We start from the raw sequence: 13,455 nt of genomic DNA, 5'->3' as shown, positions 1-13,455 counted from the left end.
CTAGCCGTATTTGGCCCAGAAAACAAAATGCCCAAACAATAACAGTATCAAATATTTATTTATTGATACAATAACAATACAATCTTGTATAATAACTGTATATAAATATATATAAATACACACACACACACATATATATACACACGTGGACAAAATTGTTGGTACCCCTCAGTTAAAGAAGGAAAAACCCACAATTCTCACTGAAATCACTTGAAACTCACAAAAGTAACAATAAATAAAAACTTATTGAAAATTAAATAATCAAAATCAGCCATCACTTTTGAATTGTTGATTAACATAATTATTTAAAAAAACAAACTAATGAAATAGGGCTGGACAAAAATGATGGTACCCTTAACTTAATATTTTGTTGCACAACCTTTTGAGGCAATCACTGCAATTAAACGATTTCTGTATTTGTCAATGAGTGTTCTGCAGCTGTCAACAGGTATTTTGGCCCACTCCTCATGAGCAAACAGCTCCAGTTGTCTCAGGTTTGATGGGTGTCTTCTCCAAATGGCATGTTTCAGCTCCTTCCACATATGTTCAATGGGATTCAGATCTGGGCTCATAGAAGGCCACTTTAGAACAGTCCAACGCTTTTCTCTCAGCCATTCTTGGGTGTTTTTGGCTGTGTGTTTTGGATCGTTGTCCTGTTGGAAGACCCATGACCTGCGACTGAGACCAAGCTTTCTGACACGAGGCAGCACATTTCTCTCCAGAATGCCTTGATAGTCTTCAGATTTCATCGTACCTTGCACACTTTCAAGACACCCTGTGCCAGATGCAGCAAAGCAGCCCCAAAACATTACTGAGCCTCCTCCATGTTTCACCGTAGGGACAGTGTTCTTTTCTTCGTATGCTTGGTTTTTGAGTCTATGAACATAGAGTTGATGTGCCTTACCAAAAAGCTCCAGTTTGGTCTCATCTGTCCAAAGGACATTCTCCCAGAAGCTTTGTGGCTTGTCAACATGCATTTTTGCAAATTCCAGTCTCGCTTTTTTATGAGTTTTTTTCAGCAGTGGTGTCCTCCTTGGTCGTCTCCCATGAAGTCCACTTTGGCTCAAACAACGACGAATAGTGCGATCTGACACTGATGTACCTTGGCCTTGGAGTTCACCTTTAATTTCTTTGGAGGTTGCTCTGGGCTCTTTGGATACAATTCCAACGATCCGTCTCTTCAATTTGTCATCAATTTTCCTCTTGCGGCCACGTCCAGGGAGGTTGGCTACTGTCCCGTGGGTCTTGAACTTCTGAATAATATGAGCCACTGTTGTCACAGGAACTTCAAGCTGTTTAGAGATGGTCTTATAGCCTTTACCTTTAAGATGTTTGTCTATCATTTTTTTTCGGATGTCCTGGGACAATTCTCTCCTTCGCTTTCTGTTGTCCATGTTCAGTGTGGTACACACCTTTTCACCAAACAGCAGGGTGACTACTTGTCTCCCTTTAAATAGGCAGACTGACTGATTATGAGTTTGGAAACACCTGTGATGTCAATTAAATGACACACCTGAGTTAATCATGTCACTCTGGTCAAATAGTTTTCAATCTTTTATAGAGGTACCATCATTTTTGTCCAGGCCTGTTTCATTAGTTTGTTTTTTTAAATAATTATGTTAATCAACAATTCAAAAGTAATGGCTGTTTTTGATTATTTAATTTTCAATAAATTTTTATTTATTGTTACTTTTGTGAGTTTCAAGTGATTTCAGTGAGAATTGTGGGTTTTTCCTTCTTTAACTGAGGGGTACCAACAATTTTGTCCACGTGTGTATATATATATATATATATATATATATATATATATATATATATAATATCAAAGTAATGTTATAATAATAATAATAAATATATAATACAATAATATAATATAATAATACATAATGTGTATATATATATATATATATATATATATATATATATATATATATATATACACACACACACACACACACACACACACACACACACGTAAGTGTCAGGAACAACAATAGTAATGAATAGAACAAATAAAAACTTCACGGGCTAAGAACTAGATGGCCAAAACTACAGGAACAAGTGTACAAATCATCATTAATCATTAACCATCATTAATTTCCCCTTTCCTCTTCATTGGTCTTCCTCTGCATCCAGACTCTCCTCCCACCATCTCGATCAGGGGCCAGGTGTAGCCATCTTTTCACTGTAGCGTCAATTTCTTGGTCAGTGGCACTACTTGTTAATCTGTTGCACCTCACAGCAGCTAGAACATACATATACACATGAAATGAATTGTTAGTATCAGCAGCTCATGTAGCTACTATACGATTCCACTAACCAGGTCTTATTGACATTCTGATGGGACATCTACACTTAGGGAATGTTATTTTGCAGATCAATCCAGTAATGACCTGGCCATCTGGGAGAAAGCATATACTGGTATGAGGCTTTCTACTGAAGCTCAACTCTACTGAATTGAAGAAAAATTACAGTCTATATATGTAGAACAACATTCTTAATTCCCACCACCTAACCAGTTTTCTATAAACAGATCTGAGTCCTACAACAGCTATTGGCATAATAGATAAAATCATGTTTGGGTCCACTTCTATACGAACATGGTCATTTTCGGACATGTTATAGGTGAATGATTTTCAGTAACTTTGGTAAACCTGAAAGAACAAAATACATATCAGAAATATTAATTTGGCAAGTGTTCTTTGTTCCTTAAGGAAAGTGTCTCTCTGTTCCAGCCTTCAGCAGAGCTATGAGATTTATGACTTGTTATCTGATCTTGTGGAAGGCTAGCCTAGCCGCGCTAGACAACCCACGGCAACGAATTTAATTCTCTGCCAGGGTGGGTCTAGTTACCCTCGGTAAGCCTCGAGGTTGGATGCTCCTAAAACTGGCCGATGAATCACCATGAAGTGTAGAGTCAGAAGGCGGGCGTAACTAAGTGATGACAGAGGCGCGACGATTCTGACAGAAACAACCGGAAACAACTAGCCTAGCCGTGCTAGACAACCCACGGCAACGAATTTAATTCTCTGCCAGGGTCGACAACAGTCGTTGAGCTCCATTAGCCCCGACTCTGAATAATCTTTCTGTTAACAGGTCTGTAATATACTTGAGCTTCACCCACTGACTGTATAAATAAGGCTTCACCGGACTCCCGCATCCTCTGATTTCCGGCGCTCTAGGAATACGTCAGCCTATTCGTTGCGCTGATTGGTTGTATACCTACCCAATTGCTGCAAAGTGATTTGAAAGACAACCTTTTAGCCCGCCTCCCTCCCTGTCGAGAGTTCCTAGACCTTGTGTCTTCAGACCTGGGTCTAGCGCAGCTCGGCTAGTGGAAGGCAGTGATGGGACCAGAGCGAGCATTCCAGGAGAGTGGAGGAAGGGTTTGGTTAGAGCAGAAATAAGGTGTTTGTCCAGCAAAACATTTAAGTATAAAAGCGAAAGTCATTGTCTTTCAAAAAAAAAAAGTTCTTCCAGGTGCAGGTTCAGCAGGGAGATCCATCTTTCTGTGAATGAAAACACACAGACATACATATGTCCCAATCTTCCTGTAGGGAGAGAGTTCAGTGCTGGAGAGGGGAGCTTATCTGAGTTTGATCGGCTCAGGAATTCCAGAGGCCTTCGTTAGATTCCTACACATCCATCCTCTATACACCGCTTTATCCTCACTAGGGTCGCGGGGGGTGCTGGAGCCTATCCCAGCTGACTCGGGTGAAGGCAGGGGACACCCTGGACAGGTCGCCAGTCTGTCACAGGGCTACATACACAGACAAACAATCACACTCACATTCACACCTACGGGCAATTTAGAATAATCAATTAACCTCAGCATATTTTTGGACTGTGGGAGAAAGCCGGAGTGCCCGGAGAAAACCCACGCACTGCTGTGCAGCCCTAAATATTGAACCAATTATCATAAACAACAGCACTGAGTGTTACAACCTGTTCTGAATTGTGTTATAAGGCATATTGGACAGTACTGCAGCAAAACTACATGGATGTTTCCTCAGAAACTCCAAAGTGTTTACTTCATTAAACAGAAGAGTGGAGTTAGTTACTTCACAAAAGTTTGGTTATCTGGATTTTGTTGAAATGTGGATGTCTCTGAGTTTGGTGTTAAGCTGGTTTCACTAAACTACTCAATAAACGAATAAATAACTCAATAAAATAAATGGAAATGGTGTCTCCACTCAGAGTTTTTGTTTTTGGCATGAATTCTAGAACGCCTTTAAAAACAATTTAAAATTTCTCAGCATTGTTTAATTTTGAAAATGGCGTGTTAAATTACCAAAACTGGCACTGTTTTTCTCATCTATCTGCACTTAATAACCTATAATGACATGCTCTGATTAATGTTGTTATAAACTGCTGAAATCTGAAATTTGTTAGAATATTTTCTGCTCAACCATGTCTCATTTGTATAATTTTTTATAGCACAAAATATGGATATTTATAACTGTATTTGTATATTTTTATTAATATCAAGTACTTTCAGATAATTAAAAAAAAATCAAAAGCCTGTTTATCCACATTTTTCACACATTAAAGGCATTTTAGGTAATGTTTAAATGACAATAGTATAATATTTGAACCGTAAGGGAATCCTGAAAGGAAAATCTCAGTTTGTTCTCAAATACCAAATAGACCGGTGTCCGCTTTGAACAATAAAAACAGACTTCCACCCTCAGAATGTTTATACATGTCTCAGAATGTTCAGACAGTCGGATTTAAGAGGCAGATGGAAAATGTCACGAATTGATCTGTCCTTAATAACTCCGAATGAGGACGCCTGGAAATTGCTCTGCCAAGTGACACATGCCCTGCTGTTTTCAAATGATGTTGTGCTTTCCAGGATTTCTAGATGCAGTTATACATTCTTCTTTGGGGGTAAAGCTGTGAAGTGATGTGATTCTGACATTTTGAGTTTTTATTGTTTAGAAATTGACTCAACTGAACTGAACTGTGTGAACAACTAAAGGTTTAAAAGGCTTATTTCCACCAAAATACTACTTTCTCTCAAAATATGTAAAGGTTAAAAGTTTATTCCACTCAAATAGCACTTTCTGTCTTAACAGCAAAGGTTTTTTTCCCCAAAAAATGCTGTTTTGTGTTCAAGTATGTTTAGTTTTAAAGGTATATTCCACCAAATATACAGTATATGTAGCCCTGCGACGGGCTGGTGACCTGTCCGGGGTGTCCCCTGCCTTCGCCCGAGTCAGCTGGGATAGACTCCAGCACCCCCCCGCGACCCTAGTGAGGATAAAGCGGTGTATAGAGAATGGATGGATGGATGGATGAATTGCTTAAAACACAAGATGGGTGCTCTATCCATAGTTCTTTGTCGGACAAATATGTTCCTGTGTATATGTTTGTGTTGGTTTGTGAGTGTAATTGAAAGAGGAATGCTGATGGGATATGAAGCATTATCAGTAGTTGCATGTTGTTGGATGAATAGTGAAATAAGATGCTTTTTTCAGTTCTTACAATCGTAAATCTGACTCCTGAGGAGTCAGTGCCTCACCGGCCGTGAACCTTACCGCACGTCACTGCATAGCACCAATTACAAATCAAATTGTCTCAAGACACTTTACAGAACCCATATGCCTGAACCCCAGAGCAAACCCTAAGACGACAGTGGCAAGAAAAACACCCTTTTAACAGGGAAAAAACCTCAAGTAGGACCTGGCTCTTTATGTAGGGGAACCATCTGCCTGCTGGCTGGGCAGAAGCATAGACTGTATATATAGTGGACGTAGCATCTGGCTCCAGAATTGAAGCCAACCCGGAAGTCTCAAAAACTTGCAATATCACGCCGTCCGCTAGGGTTGGCTCCAAGAAGCTTTTTCTCCATAGACCCCAATTCATTTTTGGAGAAAATAAAATTTGATAGACTGATTTTCTACAGCTCAGGATTTTTTCCCCATTAGTTTTCATGGTCAAAATGAGAGATCAGGTGGCCGATCTTAAAATAAATCAATACTGAATTTTAAATAAATCGTTAAAGTTGGCGGAGCCAGGGGGCGTGGCTATACTTGATGGACAGCAACAGAAGCCTCTGCGGTAAAACGTGGGTGGGATAAGAGAGTCCTCAGCCAATCCTGCCCCTAGTTGCTCTCCGGTCCAGCCTGTTTGATGACGCTTTTTACGTCACTAGCTCCAAAAAATCCAAAACGGCGACCAGGAAGCAGCAAAATCTGGGCTTCATTTTCTCGGCGTTGAAACCAACGGGTGACGTCACGGTTAGTTTACGCCTGGCCAGAAGCAACGTCCATCTTTATATACAGTCTATGGAAAAAAGGTCAGTTTTTTTCATTTTCTGAGACCGGAAGTAGTCGTCAGCAAGGGTGGAGCCGTGATTGGTCAGACTGAATCAGAGCCGAGGACTCTCTGTCCCGCCCACATTTACCAGCTTCTGCTGTTTATGGAAGCTGCTGCCGCTACTGCTAACAACATTAGCTTCCAAAAGTGGAGCTTAACTCTACAGGTAAGTGTTAAAGTCAACTTTGTAACTAGTTGCATTCTTCTCTACATCTGGAAAATATCACATATAAAGCAGTGAAGTTACTGTAAGTTATCATCAGACTGTAACCTCTGATATAAACATGTTCTAACATCGAGTTTTAAAGTTGCTCTGTACATCTCAATTTATGTTTCCTAACTTTGTGTTCACACTGAGGCAAATCCAGGTTAGTCAGTGTTATAAACTAGTTATCTATTAGGTGGAGCTAAGTGTCCTGCAGGTCACAGCTGATCAGTCATAATAGATTAGTCATAACGGATCAATAACAGCTGTCTTGAGGTGCAGTTCATTAATGACCAGCAGATAGAAATTAATCTACGTTAACGTTCCTCCACAGAACTCTGTTACTGATGAATGTTTATCTCAGTTCAGTGAACAATTCAGTTCCAAGTTAATATCTCTGTTCTTTGCTTCAGACTCTTTTTAACAGCTTCTGTTCATACAACAGTGTACTGTCAGATAACTGTGTGGAGCTCATGTTAATGCTAATGATACATTAGAATAAACTTTATTGTCCATCTAAGGCAGTAAAATGTTCTTTAGCCTCAACCAGGAAAACAAACATTTCTATAAGATTAAAAAGTAGGACAAAACACAACACTCTATTATGTCCCATTCATATCCTGATGTGTTCATTCTGATATTTAATGCTCCATCAGTTGGAATTAAAGAACCTTGGAGATCTTTTCCTCACTGTTCGTGTCTTTTCCTTCCAGCCTTGGTCTGGATTGTTAGGAACATGCTGTGCTATGATGTAGCTACTGTAACAAAGTAATTTCCTGGGGAAAAAATTAATTAAGCATTGATCTATTATCCAATGAAATATGTTTCTGCCACCATGATGCAGTAACCCTCCACGCCTGCAGGTGACGCATTGTGAACTATTAGCCGTCCGGACAGGAAGTGAGCAAACATCAAACTGCTGCTGTCTCCACGTGTGAGAGCATTTCAGTCACATTGGCAGCACTACGGCTCCACGATGAAACGACCAAGTGAGTAAACATCGAGATTGAAGCTGCATGAATATTGTAGCTTGAAAAAACAGCAATTTAAATCTGTATTCTGTTTGTATAACAAGTTAACAGGCTAACTGCAGTTGTTCTTACAGCTAACGCTGCTCTGTCTGCGTTAGCGTCTCTCTTCGCTAACTTTTCAACCAGCTGTTCTGTCTGTCGTCTCCAGAGTTAAAGAAAGCGAGTAAGAGGGTCTCATGTGCCAAACGTTATAAAATACAGAAGAAGGTAAGTTGATTAATCTTTAGTTTTTGTGTTACTTGGGCACTGTAATCTGTGTGTAATTGTATTTAATTGTCCACGAGGCCCGGGCAATGGAGAGGAGGTTGCCTGTTCTTTAATTTCACCTCGTTTCACCTATTTCCAGCGCTCACATGCGTTTGAATACATGCTGTTGTTTTGTGTTTAGGTTCGAGAGCACAACAGAAAACTAAGAAAAGAGGCAAAGAAGAAAGGAGTGAGCAAACGAGTGAAGAAGGACCTTGGGGTGCCCAGTAGTGCTCCCTTCAAGGAGGAGGTGCTCAGGGAGGCAGAGCAGAGGAGGCTGAAGGTTGGCAGCCATTTGTTTTTCTAATGCACATTAACGTAACAATTTACTGACACATGAATGCAGTGTTAAGGTCCAGATTGATGTACAGATCTCGTCTGATCCTGTCTCCTACAAACGCCTGAAACTTAGACTAAAATCATCTTAATCCCACTGTAAGTCTGTCAATTGTCTTGTTAGTTACAAAGTATAACTTTGGTATAGCACCTGCTACAATATGTTGCTACTGATACTAAAATGGTACTGTAAGAAAATCTTCAATGAATCCATCCTCTTCCATTTTTCTTTAGTTGGGTTGTGGTAGCAGCAGGTTAAGTTGGGCATTCCAGATGTTTTGCTCCCCAGCAATGTTTTCTCGCTCTTCCTGGTGAATCCCAAAGTGTTCCCAGGTCACATGAGATACGTAATCCCTCCAGCAAGCTGTGGCTGTAAGCTGAGGTCTCCTGCTAAATTGGTCTTGCCCAGAAAATCTCCAAAAGAAAGCACCCAGGATGCATTTTAATCAGATGTCTGAACCACCTCAATTGGTTTCTTTCAATGCAGAGGAGCAGTTAGCACTAAACTTAGAGCTGTCTATGGATGTGTGACCTCCTCACCCTATATGCAAGGTATGATCCAGTCACCCTACGCTTTTGGACACTTGTACCCACAGTCACCAGCTAGAGCTCATGACCATAGATGATGGTTGGACAATAGACTGACTTCATTGCATTTATTGAGTCTCTCTGCAGGAATTCAGGTGATTATTGTAACTAGTGTCAATCTGCATAATTGTGGAATTTTCATTTTAAGAAGCTGCAAGTTATGGTTACATCACAAGTGTGAATGTTGCCTTTGCATATAGATATATTTGCCACATTATTAAGATGGATATAGATAAATGAAACTGTTATTATTGGTGTCGATTGACTCATCAAACTCAGTTGTCTGTGTCTATCAGTGAGATGCTTTGCCAGCTTGGACGTATTGGCTGCTGCGGTCTGCATAGGTTTTAGACCATCAGATCTCTGGCGATCCGTTTGACGAATGCTACCTGTTTTTGTACTTAAATTTATCTCATAGATTGAAGAAGAAAAAGAAAGAAAAAGACAAGCCAAAAAGGAGGAGCGAGCCCAGAAGAGGAAGAAGGAGAAAGAAGGTGCAAGCAAAGAGACAGAACCCAAGGCCAAGAGGGTTCGCAAGGTAAAAGGCCAACTGTACAGTCGTCTGTGTTTTCAGATTTTAATAGTTTCTTTGCTGACCTTTTTCTTTTTTACGTAGAATGACAGTGAAAATCCTTCAGGGAAACAGGCAGCCCCAGACAGGAACTCAAAACAGTTTCTTTGTGCTGAATTAAACAAGGTAAAACTACCTACTTCCTGTCACTGTATTGTTACTAGAGTTCTATCCTAAGTAGTTATTAGCAGCTCATGCTCTTCTCTCTCTCAGGTAATTGATGCATCTGATGTGGTATTAGAAGTCCTGGATGCTCGTGATCCACTGGGTTGCAGATGTCCACAGCTGGAGGAGGCGGTGCTGCAGAAGGGAGGCAACAAGAAGCTACTGCTGGTTTTAAACAAAATAGGTAAATGGACATTATATGGTGCCGTATTGAATTTTAATGCAGCACAGACACCGATTAGGCGATCTGTTATTAATTTGATTGAATTGTCTGAATATCATATTTCTGTGTCATAGATCTGGTACCAAAGGAGAATGTGGAGAGGTGGATACAGTATTTACAACAGGAGTTTCCTGTTGTGGCCTTTAAAGCATCTACACTGATCCGGGATAAAACAGTGGTAGGAGGTGCATCTTACACATCAGTGATATAAAAAGAAATGTCGAGACTTAAAATGTGTATTGCATTATATTAAACCTATTTAACCTGATTGGTGACCGTTGGTTGATACTCAGATTAGCCTTTGAAAATAAATGGGTATAATGTATGTTGTTGTGAACGCTCTGTCATCATTAGGTGGAGGACTGAGAAGGTTGAACAGCTTGTGTGGTGCTGTTATAACTGGTTATAACCTCCAAGAGTAACACACAAACCACACTGTTATATCTCCCTGTTCTAAGCAGAGTAGATAGATGTGTTTGTGGCACATTTTTACAAAATTTAATCTACACACTGGGTTTATCTTGGTTCGGAATTAGATTTGGGAAGGGTCTACATAGCAGTGTAGTGGTAGTAACTAGTCCATGTACAGTAAAGGCAACTGGTTGGCGTTGCCTTATTTGACTGAAATCCAAGCATTATCCAGTTACATGTTACCATTTGATGAGCAAGTATCTATTTTGTTTGACTAAATGTATCATTTGTGAGCAAAACTGGTTAAAATTGTGTTTTCATTTTTAATCTGATGCTGGCTAAAACGTTTTTTTAAGGAAAACACTTGCGTGAAGGAAAAAGCCTGCACACACACACACACACACACACACACACACACACTCATAGCGTTTCAGCTGTGATAATAATAGTGAATGTCAGTCATTTTAAATGTACATTAAAAAAGTGTTTATTTGTAGATTGTCCTTGAAGTAATACTTCTCTGGATTTATCCTCATCAGAAAGCTAAAAAGAGCAGAATAGATCCCTCCAATGAAATCCAGGACAAATCCAGAGGAGCGATCTGCTTTGGAAACGGCTGTCTCACTGAGCTGCTCTCAACTTATGCTGAGAACTTGCAGAATGAAGCTTCGCTCAAAGTGGGTGTAGTTGGTAAGCACGACTCTCCTCTATAAAATACTTTATCTATTCCTCTTTTGACTGTGATTTTACTTTCTCACAAATCTTTGTGGCATAGATATGTTTTGGACATCAGTTGGAATTCATATATAGTGTTAATTTTCATTTTTTTGTACAAACTCCCTCAGGTTTTCCTAATGTAGGAAAGAGCAGCCTCATCAACAGTGTAAAGGGGGTCATGGCGTGCAATGTTGGTATGAAGAGAGGCATGACCAAGTAAGTGATGATACATGTGGCCATCTTTTCAATCTTCCAATTATTATGTGCATTTCTGTGTTTCGCTTTATTAACTTCGTAATTAGTGGGAATACTAGAAGCCAACATATATATTAGGTGCTCTCGTTTGTACATTATTCCAATTTTTTCTCCCTCACGCCAGATTGATGCAGGAGGTGCACATTTTGAAGAATATAAAGGCAATAGACAGTCCAGGAGTTGTGGCATCGCCGTCCAACCCCCCAGCTTCAATGGCTCTGAGGAGTCTGCAGGTGGAGGAGGGCAGTGAAAGTGTGCTGGAAGCTGTTAGGACTCTGCTGAAACAGTGTGACAAGACCCAGGTAAATGAGTTGCTATCACCAGAGATATGAGAACTTTTAAATTGGATTATTTTTGTAAAAGTCCTTTGGTAACACTGTCTGATTATTTGCTCTCATTGTTCCAGATCATGCTTCAGTATACCATCCCAGACTACAGAAATTGTCTGGAGTTTCTGACCCTCCTTGCCAAAAAGCGTGGTTTTCTACAGAAGGGTGGAGTTCCCAACACAGAGCAGGCAGCCACCACCTTCCTGGGCGACTGGACAGGGTGAGTGCTTGTGTTTTCACTAAAGGTTTAGAAAGAATGACCTGCAGCCTGTGGAAATGAGGACAAAAACGCAATTCTGGATTTCATTATGAAGACTTCTAATCCAACTCTGATCCAAACACTGCCAGGCTAACTGCAAATTTGTAGCAGAGCAAGTGCAAGATGCTCTGATTTTGACTCTCAAAGTTGTGCATCTCTGCCTCTCCTCAGAGCCAAACTCAGCTACCACTGTAAGGCACCAGAGAACCACAGCCTTCCTGCCTACATGTCTGACGCTGTGGTCGCCGAGATGCAGAACAGCTGGGATCTGAACAAACTGAAAGCAGGAAACGAGGAAACTCTGAAAGGTACTGCTGTTAAATTCAACTTTTACAGCAGTAGAGAATCGTATTGTTATATTTTTTGGTTGAGACAATAAAAGATTACCCTTTTTTTCATGCTGTAATTGTGGTTCTAAACAGATAATCCACTACATAGATGCGTCTGTATAATAGGGCCATTGTATAGCTTTTTTTGTCACCTTAGCCATATACAGGAGCAAATGTATGCTTGTTTTAAGGCACTGAGAAGCATCCTTAGAAAACATAGGACATGTGCAACTGGATAACTCTATCCACCGCTTTGGTTTCTGCCTAATTATCTTAGTCCAAGTTACTGGATATGGTGATGTATAATCACAAGTTGCAGTCATACATTTTCTTATTTTGCTTTTGACAGGAGAGAGCATTCTTTAAAGGTCGGTCAGCTTTAGTAACTGACTGTCTTGATTTGGTTTGTAAAGAGCTGAATCCCTCCTGGGACTTTTATAGTGTGCTTTTGAACTGAATAAGAGTGTAATCCATTCTGTCTGTGTCACTGAAACATTTGCTTTCATAGGTGTTAAATTCCCGAGTCAGTCCAGCAGTATCAGCTTCATCTCTAAAGGGCTGACTGCAGGTCTGCTGAGTGCGTCTGACATCTCTGAAGAAAAACCTGCTGCTGCCGCCACAGTGGCAGAAGCAGAGCAGAATGATGAGAACGATGAGGTAACTATAGATGGACAACTGCCAGATAATATAGCTGCTTAAAATAATGACTGTGGTCTGTTCTCCTGGAAATGAGGACAAAATGCAAGTCTTGATTTGTTGATGAAGACTTCTAATCCAACTCTGATCCTTCTGAGCGGACCTTTTTTTTTTTATTATTGTGTATCTTGGAGATTGTTGGAATTTTAAGTATCTGAAACATCTGGTCTTCTTGCAGCCTGAACAAACTACAGAGGGCTCAAATGAAGCAGAGGAACAGGAGCAACCACAGAAATTGTTGCTGAAAAGTAAATATTTAAGAAAGTCTTTGAATTTCTTCATTACTCGATACACACTCATCATGCTGAATTTACACATCTCTTTTTTTTTTTTTTCTTGCAGAAAAGACACCGGGTCATGTGCAGTTTCACCCTGCCCCCATTGACATCAGCCTCTCTTCAGTCACAACAGATGATGCCTATGATTTCAACACGGACTTTAAATGAGCTCAGCCTTCGCTCTGATGGACATTCAGACCTGAATCATGAGCCCTTCCTTCTCTGCCTATAGCTGGAAAACAATGGGAAAGTTGACCACATTAGGGTAAACCTTCATCCTAAAGTGCATTTTTTTGTTTTGGGTGTTTAAAGACGCCATAAGTAGTTATGTATATATATGTACATCCACTGACTGCTTTTCACAGATGTTGGTGAAAGATTGCCAGATGTCTTTGTAATATCTTGTTATGCAAGAATACTGTATATAGATGGCTTACTGATGTAATAAACTATCTACAGAGTGGTAAGTGGGCCTTCTTACTGTATTTTTCCAAA

The 13,455-nt window shown here is 40.1% G+C and overlaps 1 protein-coding gene and 2 non-coding genes across 3 annotated transcripts; all 3 read left to right on the top strand.

The window, feature by feature from the left end:
• Window positions 1-7,410: 7,410 nt before the first annotated feature.
• Window positions 7,411-13,427, top strand: gnl3 (guanine nucleotide binding protein-like 3 (nucleolar)). The gene is made up of 15 exons (XM_022221902.2): window positions 7,411-7,515; window positions 7,706-7,764; window positions 7,946-8,086; window positions 9,146-9,265; window positions 9,344-9,424; window positions 9,512-9,647; window positions 9,761-9,864; window positions 10,637-10,787; window positions 10,943-11,030; window positions 11,194-11,371; window positions 11,476-11,618; window positions 11,829-11,965; window positions 12,495-12,643; window positions 12,861-12,930; window positions 13,025-13,427. The coding sequence occupies exons 1-15, from the start codon at window positions 7,503-7,505 to the stop codon at window positions 13,126-13,128; spliced, it is 1,674 nt and encodes a 557-aa protein (XP_022077594.2). The 5' UTR covers window positions 7,411-7,502; the 3' UTR covers window positions 13,129-13,427.
• Window positions 10,042-10,176, top strand: LOC127534267 (small nucleolar RNA SNORA47). Its single transcript, XR_007942299.1, has one exon. It is a non-coding gene; the product is annotated as a small nucleolar RNA SNORA47 (small nucleolar RNA).
• LOC127534265 (small nucleolar RNA SNORD19) lies at window positions 11,670-11,744 on the top strand. The gene has a single exon (XR_007942297.1). It is a non-coding gene; the product is annotated as a small nucleolar RNA SNORD19 (small nucleolar RNA).
• Window positions 13,428-13,455: the final 28 nt, after the last annotated feature.

This window comes from Acanthochromis polyacanthus, chromosome 5 (assembly GCF_021347895.1).
Source record: "Acanthochromis polyacanthus isolate Apoly-LR-REF ecotype Palm Island chromosome 5, KAUST_Apoly_ChrSc, whole genome shotgun sequence".
NCBI lineage: Eukaryota > Metazoa > Chordata > Actinopteri > Pomacentridae > Acanthochromis > Acanthochromis polyacanthus.
This window is presented reverse-complemented; position numbering and strand designations above follow the sequence as displayed.